General features: G+C 46.6%; 2 protein-coding genes across 2 annotated transcripts; one reads left to right on the forward strand and one right to left on the reverse strand.

Annotated features, from left to right (window-relative positions):
• Nucleotides 1-6: 6 nt before the first annotated feature.
• Nucleotides 7-3,346, forward strand: LOC119357363 (proline-rich receptor-like protein kinase PERK8). Its single transcript, XM_037624354.1, has 8 exons — nucleotides 7-364; nucleotides 471-902; nucleotides 1,007-1,093; nucleotides 1,180-1,250; nucleotides 1,332-1,408; nucleotides 1,491-1,638; nucleotides 2,242-2,403; nucleotides 2,779-3,346. The coding sequence occupies exons 2-8, from the start codon at nucleotides 503-505 to the stop codon at nucleotides 2,998-3,000; spliced, it is 1,167 nt and encodes a 388-aa protein (XP_037480251.1). The 5' UTR covers nucleotides 7-364; nucleotides 471-502; the 3' UTR covers nucleotides 3,001-3,346.
• A 507-nt stretch (nucleotides 3,347-3,853) lies between these two features.
• LOC119357385 (uncharacterized protein At4g37920-like) lies at nucleotides 3,854-6,773 on the reverse strand. Its single transcript, XM_037624367.1, has 6 exons — nucleotides 6,566-6,773; nucleotides 5,563-5,996; nucleotides 5,242-5,413; nucleotides 4,774-5,018; nucleotides 4,489-4,676; nucleotides 3,854-4,408 (listed from the first exon to the last, which is right to left on the reverse strand). The coding sequence occupies exons 1-6, from the start codon at nucleotides 6,765-6,767 to the stop codon at nucleotides 4,249-4,251; spliced, it is 1,401 nt and encodes a 466-aa protein (XP_037480264.1). The 5' UTR covers nucleotides 6,768-6,773; the 3' UTR covers nucleotides 3,854-4,248.
• Between the last annotated feature and the right edge of the window lie 2,728 nt (nucleotides 6,774-9,501).

The raw sequence follows: 9,501 nt of genomic DNA on the forward strand, positions 1-9,501 counted from the left end.
TCGCCCCCCGCCCACGCCCCGCCGCACGCCAAGCCATCGCCCCCTCCCTCGGCCGGCCACCACCCGCAGCTGCCGACGCCGGCCACGGCCGTCGACCCGGCCAACCAGCACGGCAGGAGCCCCAACAAGTCCTCCACGCAGTCCGCCGGGGAGCGGGGCAAGGCCTCCGCCACGCCGAGCAACAACGGGGGGGCCAGCAACAGCGTCGTCATCGCCGTCGGCGCCGTGCTCGCCTTCCTGGTGGTCACCCTCATAGCGGCCGCCCTTCTCTACACCAAGAAGCGCCGGAGGGGGAGGGACGACTACCGCCCCGGGTTCAGGTCGCCGCCGTACTCTTCTTCAGAGCTACCACCCTCAGGTTCAGGTAATACTTCAAGTTCAACCTCAATGTGCTGAATGTGAATTCAGTGCACACTCACTAATTCAGTCATGCATACATTCATTCTTATATCTAAGCACATTTTTCGCAGTTCCTTCGGGCGGCGGCTCGGCGAACGCGGCAATGTTGTCGTCGGCCGACCCCTCCGTCCACACCAACTACAGCGCCGGGAGCCCGAGACTGAAAGCGTGCCTGTCCGACATGAGCGTGGGCAACTCGCGCTTCTTCACGTACCAAGAAATGTACCAGATCACCGACGGCTTCTCGCCGCGCAATTTGCTCGGCGAAGGAGGGTTCGGGTCGGTGTACAAGGGCCGGCTGCCCGAAGGGAAAGACGTGGCTGTCAAGCAGCTGAGGGATGGCAGTGGGCAAGGGGAGCGCGAGTTCCAAGCCGAGGTGGAGATAATCAGTCGGGTGCATCACCGGCATTTGGTGTCTCTCGTGGGGTACTGCATTGCCAATAGCCAAAGGCTGCTCGTCTACGATTTCGTGTCGAATGACACCCTGCATTATCATCTCCACGGTACGCTTGTTAACATTTTGCAATATTTGTGCAAAAACCATTGCCATATGTAACTTCTGGCTGTACAACAAACTGAGGTTGTTCTGAACTGTATGCGTTCGCAGGACAGGGAAGGCCTGTTTTAGAGTGGTCGGCTAGGGTTAAAATTGCTGCCGGTGCTGCTCGTGGAATAGCATACCTGCATGAAGATTGTAATGCTCTTTCTTACCTTTTCATCATCTTTCCCATTTTCATTCTGCTTTCTGTTAACCCGGCTGCCTTCTTTGCCCTTTCACAGGCCATCCAAGGATAATCCACCGAGACATCAAATCCTCAAACATTTTGTTGGATAATAACTTTGACGCACTGGTAATTGCATTCCCTATACGAGCCTGAGAGTATCTCATGATCTAGTTCATTTACTGATTACATGATATTCGTGAACTCCAGGTGGCCGATTTTGGTCTTGCAAGACTGGCTTTGGATGCTGTAACACATGTAACTACACGGGTTATGGGGACATTTGGGTGAGCAAAGTACTGCCGAATTCAGAAGCATATACTGTGATCATATAGAGTTGATGACTAAAATGTTCTCCTTTTCTTGCAGATACATGGCTCCAGAGTATGCATCGAGTGGCAAATTGACTGAGAAATCTGATGTGTTCTCTTTTGGTGTTGTACTTTTAGAGCTTATGACTGGTCGAAAGCCTGTTGATTCATCGAGACCATTGGGTGATGAGAGCCTTGTTGAGTGGGTGAGTTATAGCGCTCAACTTATTGCCTAAATTTGTTTTCACTTAGGGATCATCGAGCATATGTAGCCGATGCTTGATTGCATGTGCGTATCATATTGAAGGTCTCCTATTTGTTATTTGTTCACTAGGATAATCATTGTAGAAGTTATAAGTTGAAAATTTAATTCAGATGGGTAGTTTGTCTTTTGTTCACTAGGATAGTCATGCAGTACAGACTTGTTTCATCAGATGGATTTGTCATTGTAGAGGTTGTAAGTTGAAAATTTCACCTTAAATGCCCGGTTCCCGTATTTTGAGTAATAACTTACTAGGCATAGAAGTACATATGTTGGAAATACCACTCTTCATTCTTCGGATATGAAGTTACGGTGTCTAAGCCTGTGGCATGTCATAGTTGCTGCAGGCCTAGACCTGCTTCCTGTAGCATGATGATTTATCATGTACAGAAATATCCTGATATTCCTTCCTTACAACATTAATTTGGGTGCTTATTTGGTCTCTATTAAAATGAACTTGTAATTCCTCCCACATGTTCCTTCATTTAGTTGGTTTGTTCCTTTCCTTTTTCTTTTTCAAAACTATGCAAACTGACATTATTTGCAGGCTAGACCATTGCTTAGTCGAGCTCTTGAGACGGGAAAGCTGGAAGGGTTAGTCGACCCCAGGCTTGAGAGGAATTTCAATGAGGTCGAAATGTTCCGTATGATTGAGTCTGCAGCAGCCTGCATTCGACACTCGTCATCAAAGAGGCCCAGAATGAGCCAGGTACGCATGGCCATTGTCTATCTGACCACCTTACATTACTATATCATGTGGACATTCCTAGAGCCAATCAAATGAGATGCATGCTTGGGTTGGAGGCACAAACCACTGTTTGATAAACAAGGTTGATTTAGGTAGTCCTGTCCTTGTCAAATCCTTCTGCCATCAAGAATAAATTGTCCTTGTTAACGAAACATCGACATCTTAACTTCTGAGCCTTGTGGTGAATCTCGCACCACATCCAATGCACACACAGACAAAATTGTATGCCTTGCCAACTTTGCTTCCTAATCATGTAGAAGGAAAATTACACCATTTTATTTTATTTTATTTGGCCAGAGGATTAACAACTTGTCAATCATCTCACACTCCTTTCAGGTGGTGCGGGTCCTCGATAGCTTAGCGGATATTGACCTAACAAACGGTGTCCAGCCAGGGCAAAGCGAGCTCTTCAACGTGGCAAACACCGCGGATATCAGGATGTTCCAGCAGATGGTGCAGGGCAACCAGGACGACAGTTCCGCCTTCAGCCAATATAGCTGGATCAGTCGCAGTAGGGCCGACGCCGAAGCGACCTCCTCAAACTCCCGGATCTTGTGATCATCTTTGTTTCTGTGCTCCACGTGTACGTAGCCATTCTTCTCGACCCACTGATTCGGCCGGGCTGTGTCGACCATCGAAAAAAGTCTGGTGTAATTCTTGCCTTGTTACGATGATTGCTCGTGTGTAGATCACACGAGGAAGATGTACTCTTGTTTGACAAATTATTAAGCTAGCTGTTGTTGTGGTTGTTGACTAACTTGTTAGGCTGCCTGCTCCTGTTGCTGTTGCCTAACTGAAAGAGCACAATGTTTGAACTTGTGTAGTCTTTCTTTTTGTGTTGTTGGCTTGACAATGATGTTGAGGCCACATCTAAGGGAGAAAAGAAAGAGGATACTGATGATGACTTGTTCAAGTCTATTTGACTGACAACATAGTCTTGCTTTCTTCCAATATATTACCAGCATATGTATTGTATGATTTGCATGGTCAAGACGACGTTGATGTTTCGCTAACCCTAAGATGATGATTCATTCATCTTCTAGATACATTGAAGTCTGGGGAGAGGCTACATTCTAAGACCAAGAAACCCTTGAAATTATTCTTTATGACCTCTCAAGCTGAAATATCTTTCATGATGGCGATTTCAGATCAACATCAGCTACTATGATACAGCAGCTAACATATAACTAACAAATGAAAAAGTTTTCGAAAGGTACATAATTAAGATGTGTTTTTTCACTCAACTGTCAAGACTTCAGGCAAATCTCGAAACTTTTAACTATTTCCAAACTTCAACTCCACCTTCATGTAAACGATACACTGTTGATAACCAGCAGGAATCACAAAATTACCTTCAAATTCGCTCACTTTTATGTCACTCACCAGTGACAACCCAAGTTTGCACAGAAAATCTGAAGAAAAATATTAATCTTTTTATGTCTATCGTGATCACAATAAAGTGCTATTCTCTCAGTGTCCTCTTCAGATTCTGCCTGAGCAGAGGCAATCTGCATACACTATCTAATTATCTATGGGGAGGTTGAGGGAGTAAGACATACAATCTAAGTGAAACCTACATCCATACATCACAGTCTACAATCACTTATGCACCGTACAGTCCGGATTTAATCCGTGTGAAGTATTGCATTCTTCATTCCCAGCAGCCATTGACTGCAACTCCGCTACCGCTACCGCTGCGCAGCAAGCAGAGCATGCAAGGCCATCATGTTGTTCAGATGATAATACTTGTAGCGCAATCACCAGGAGCATGAGACCACAATCTTTTCTGATGATCGACATTCAGAGTCAGAGGTATTGATCCTTGATCGTCTTCACAAGCTCTTCAACCCTCTTGATAATTTTAGGGTTCATCAAGTCCCTTGCCTGCCCAAGGAGAGTGCCCTCCCTGCTGCTATAATATGCGTCGATTATAGCGCTTGCCCAAGTGTGCAACACCTCAGGACTCCTGCAATCCACCAGGTTATGTCAAATCGGTTTCGAGATTACACAAAATAATCTTTTTTGTGAAATACTAACAATACTTACGTGAATAAGGTATCGACATTCTCGCCTTGAAGTTCAGGACCAGGAGTAAAAGCATCATTCAACGCACTCAGACGTTCTGCTGGATCCTCAATCATTATAAGATGCTTCAGTATTCTGATGTCCTTTGGCATTTGCCTCTGGAGATTGGCCACAGCAGTCATGTATAGATGGAACATTATGTCTTTTGCCTGCAGAATTTTGGTAGATCCCCTTAAACTTACGAATCTGTAAATGAGACAAAGATGGGAAAGAAGCATGAAAGTATTTGCAGCGCTAGATCCTTACGTCCGATTTTGTGATGTCGGTGCCCTTTGCAGCTGACCAAGCTTTTGAAAGCATCAACACCAACGCAGAGTCTAGTTCCTTCTTCTCGGCCAAGTCATCGATCTTTCGGCATGCAGCGTCCACTGAAGGTGAATTGAGTATGTCCTTTAGCTTTAGTTCCGCAACATTCAGCGCTTGAAGACTGCCAGACATGTCATCATGAGCTTGCAGAGCATCCACACAATCATTTCCAAGTGTTGCCAACTCTGCAAGCAAACCAATGAAGAGAGAAATGATGAACCAGGGAAACAATGGTCTGTCATAAGGACTCAGCAAGGTAGCAAACGACTGTCCTAACCGACACTTTGTGTTTCTCTGTTACATGACATCAGGAGTGGAATAAGCCATCAAAGGCAACAGTCAAGACATGAAAGAGGAAAAGAGGTCAAATTTGCAGAAAAATGATAATCAAATTCTCAAGTGTCTCACCTTTTTGCTTAGCAGGCTCATCCTTATACGACTCTGCGACATAATAAAGGTGGTTGAAAAACTCCACCGTGAAATCTTTACGGCGCTTAGCAACAACATCACCAATTTTGCCAGATGGTGTGGATTTCACTAATTCAAATAGTTCATTGTGCCTTTGTACGTCCTCATCTACCTGAAAAGCATAGAGTGACGTACCATTAATAAGTGCTAAGTTAAATAATGTGTATCCTGTAAATAAGACACACCACTAGCAAGTGCCAAGTTAAATCATAAAAAACTGAATCGTCAAGTGTATCCTGTAGATAAGAAAGACAACAACACCTCTTTCAGTTTTCTAGCCAGCCTGAGGAGGCCGTGCTTCATCTCAGGATTTGTTTCCGCATCTGCTCTCTCCTGGCAGCGCTTGAAAAAATGCGGCCTTATGTTGTCCCACTCCCTGCTGAACGCCAGCAATTTCCTCCAATCCGTCGGTGTAGGCTTATCGACCATGAAGACGCCAATCAACTTATCAGATATCTTGACCATTTTTTGGTTGATGTTGGCTGTAGTAGCCTTGTGGTTCTCCTTGCCCGCGCTTCCTTCAGAAGGATGATCTTCTTGGTGCGATGAAGCGGTGGCCATATGGCCATTCGCGTATCCACTGCTTGACGGCGCGTTCTCTGTGTAATCGTCGGGCACTGCTGCTGCTGCCACGTCGCCGACCGCTTCCACGTTGGAGCATCGTGGCTGGGGAAGGCCACGGAACATGTGTTGTCCTGAGATGAGGAGAAATGGCAGGAATGTTACCGTTCTGTAAAAGGTGTTGTAATTTTTCAAAAGTAGCTCAAGAGGGACACAAATACTGTATACTGCACACATATGAGCAGACAGACGTAACGTAAGCCATGGTTTACGTTTTACATTCACTGCCAACCGCCTAACAAGTTGATAATATGCAGGAACTCCTGAAGTTCGGTGCACGGGTTAGGCAGGATGGGTCAATTAACAGACAAAGTTTTAGCCTTTTGCTGTGTCCAGAGGGACAAGAGGGGGGCAGGTGCCATAACCAGATAACCACCTTAACCCAGTAAATTCTGAACAAGTGGACATGAGAATTTCAGGAAACAGTTATAGCAAATGGCTGCAGGAAATCAAAGCATATACAACTAGTGGCACAGTTATAGCTAATTTAGGAGATTATCAAACTAAAGAAAGCATTATCGTTTGACAATAACCGTTAGCACAGCTGAATTGAGAACGAGAGCAGTAAAATCCACTGCGAAGTTAGCATAGCAAGCAACCATGTATCGGTGGACAGGCATGAAGAGGGAGCAGAGGAACGTACCATCGCCGGCGGGGGCGCAGGGAGGAGGGGTGTAAGGGAAGGCGGCGCAGGTGAGGTATATGGGCGGAGGGCGGCGGAGAGGGAAGGAGCAGCAGGGGCGGGGTCGCCGGAGCGAGCCGGAGGTGGAGGTGGAGGTGCCGGCGGCGGCGGCGGCGAGGTAGGGTAGGGAGGCGATAGCAGCAGCAGCGTGGTCGGGAGTCATGGTGGTCTCTGTCTTTTTTTTTTTTGAGGGATGGTGGTCTCTGTCTGTGAGACAAGAGACCGCGCAGCCCACTTCACTTGTCTGCCGCATGCAGACCCATCCAAAGCCCAATGGGCCGCACCCCCCCCCCTGAACGCCTCTTGTATTTCTGTCCACTCCTAAATTCTACCTACTTCAAAACGAAAAAAAACCCAACTTAAAAAAGAAACTTTTAGATGCTCTCTGAACTTTGAACTCCCCTGTAAGGGCCTCTTTGGATTGTGAGATGTACATACGAATCTTAGGGTAGGGATACCTAATCCTTATTACGATATCAACAACTTTTCTTTTTTTGCAATTTTTGATTGCTCTATTCATGTTTTTAATTACTCTATGTGTGCCTACCTCTGCCCGCGTCATATTCATCAGGCTAATAATTAATTTGACCGTTTCTTTCTTCCACCACTTCCTCCGTCAATTGTTATGCCCTTTTCCTGAGACATGTTGCCTGCCTCTGCCCGCGTCGCCCCCGCTCGGGCGACTCGGGCAGGATCTAAAACCCTAGCCGCCGGGGGTCCCCATCCGTCCTCCCCTCCCTCCGCCGCTGCCGAAGGACGCCACCGGCTATAGCCCAGGGCTGATGGCGGTGGCGGGGGTCTTCCCTCTTGCCTGCGCCGTGCGAGCGGTGCGGAGCCCCGCGGCGTGGGTGGCACGGCCATTCTGGCGGCGATGGTGGGGTGCGGCAGCCGGCCCTGTCTCGGGCTGCGTGGCGGCGTTCGGCGGCGGCGGCCGGGTCTGCGGCGACACACCATCTGACCTCGGATCGGCGATGGCGGCATGGAGGGCCTGGTGGTTGGGTCGGCACCATGCGGGTTGTGCCCTCCGGACAGATCTGATCTGGCCGGTGCGGCCTGCGCCATGTGCGGCGGCTCAGATCGACGGCGACCCATGTGCACAATACGTGATGGAGGTTTTTCAAGCGGATCCGGGTGAAAACGTTGTGCTTGGCTTGATGCCAAGACCGGCGTTTGGTGGCACCCTGTGGTGTCATTACCTTCTTGAAGGCATCGCCGTGGAGAAGCTCTAAACCTCTATCCGCTACCTCCGGGGGAAATCCTAGATCAGTTGATCGGATGACGGCGACGCGTTGGTGTCGTTTCCTCCTTGGGGGCATCATTCTTGGAGGCGTACACGGGATCGAGGGACCAGCGGGCGCCTTTTTTGGTGGAGCGGTACTTCATCCTTCACATTGATGACGGCGGATCTCGGCGGCGTGGTGCAGTGGAGACTCGGCGCCCGATGCGCGGTGATGGACTCGCGCAGGTGGAGGTAGTTGTCTGGCGTCAAGGTGGCGTCGATGACGGAGTGGCCTGACAAGGTAGAAGCCTCAATATCTGCTCTGAAGACGGACCCGTGGAAGATGGCGGCGACGACAGATGTGAGTGCGTCAGACCAGTTTATGCCCCAGACCCGGTATGTGACTCGGCTGGGGCTTCTGGTTTTTGATGATAGGCTTAGGTGAGTAGACCGGGTATATGGCCCAGGTAGCACCCCTTCATCATATGGATAGGAGTAGTGGCATATGTTGCCAAGATGGCGGATTTAGGCATATTATTGTAATACTTTGTAAGGTCTTCGAGAATAATCAATAAAATGGCCGTATGCATCTTCCAGATGCAGAGGCCGGGGGTCATTCTTCTTTTCTAAAAAAAATAGTCGACCAGTCAGCGAGTATTGGTCAATTCATACATATGCATCTCCATCTCCATCACACGTGATTCTTCATGATATTCTCTTCTACTAGTCATAGAAAACATCTTGTACTCCATTACACATGGGTCACCCGTATAGTTTAAGATATTTATATTTTGTACTCGCAAAACGTGTAGATTTATCGAGTATCTTGTAGCTGTTGTAATCTTATTAGGTTTATCAATACTTACTAAAAAAACAAGTGGCAAGGTTGCGTTTTGGAGGCCACATCGCTGTCAAAAACGCCAAATCTTTCAACTTTTGTAGGTGTTACTTTCAATCTTTTAATATATTTGTCTATAAGTAGGACAAATTAAAAAAATTGACTTAGGACAAAGCTAAAACTTCAAGTAATCTGAAATGTAGGGAGTACGAAAAAGTAATTTGAAATGGAGGGAATACAAAATATATAATCATGTAAGTTCATTTGTTTAAAGTTTTTGGATTTTAAAAATTGTTCATACACGTGGGAATATATGTATGTGGCCACTCCCTCCCAAAAAGCTAGGGTTCGCTGTCTCCGGCCGGCGCCGACATACACAAGATCTTGTACTCCATTACACATGGGTCACCCCATTTAGTTTAAGATATTTATATATTTTCTTGCGGGGAAAGATATTTATATTTTGTACTTGCAATGAATTGTGTATATTTATCGCGGATCTTGTAGCTATTGCAATTTTTTATTAGGTTTATTAGTACTCCCTCCGCCCCAAAATTCTTGTCTTAAATTTATAAATTTATACATATGTATCTATTCACGTTTTAGTGTTAGATATATCCGTATCTAGATAAATGTAAGACAAGAATTTTGGAACGGAGGTAGTACTTAAGAAAGAAACAAGTGGCAAGGTTGCGTTTCAGAGACCACGTCGCTGTAAAAAATGCCAGCTTTTCAACTTTTGTAGGTGTTAATATATCTTTCTATAACTAGTTCAAATTTAAACAAGTTTGACTCAGGACAAAGCTAGAATTTCAAGTAACTTCAAACAGAGGAAGTGTA

This window comes from Triticum dicoccoides, chromosome 1A (genome assembly GCF_002162155.2).
Source record: "Triticum dicoccoides isolate Atlit2015 ecotype Zavitan chromosome 1A, WEW_v2.0, whole genome shotgun sequence".
Taxonomy (NCBI): Eukaryota; Viridiplantae; Streptophyta; class Magnoliopsida; order Poales; family Poaceae; genus Triticum; species Triticum dicoccoides.

Bases quoted from the DNA above. Each gene is read 5' to 3' on its own strand.
- LOC119357385 (XM_037624367.1), bottom strand. From the start codon at position 6,767: ATGACTCCCGACCACGCTGCTGCTGCTATCGCCTCCCTACCCTACCTC. The intron at 5,997-6,565 runs GTACGTTCCTCT...TCCTCATCTCAG, and splicing joins CTGCGCCCCCGCCGGCGATG to GACAACACATGTTCCGTGGC. The intron at 4,677-4,773 runs GTAAGGATCTAG...AAAATTCTGCAG, and splicing joins CCGACATCACAAAATCGGAC to GCAAAAGACATAATGTTCCA.
- LOC119357363 (XM_037624354.1), top strand. From the start codon at position 503: ATGTTGTCGTCGGCCGACCCCTCCGTCCACACCAACTACAGCGCCGGG. The intron at 903-1,006 runs GTACGCTTGTTA...ATGCGTTCGCAG, and splicing joins CCTGCATTATCATCTCCACG to GACAGGGAAGGCCTGTTTTA. The intron at 1,409-1,490 runs GTGAGCAAAGTA...CTTTTCTTGCAG, and splicing joins CGGGTTATGGGGACATTTGG to ATACATGGCTCCAGAGTATG.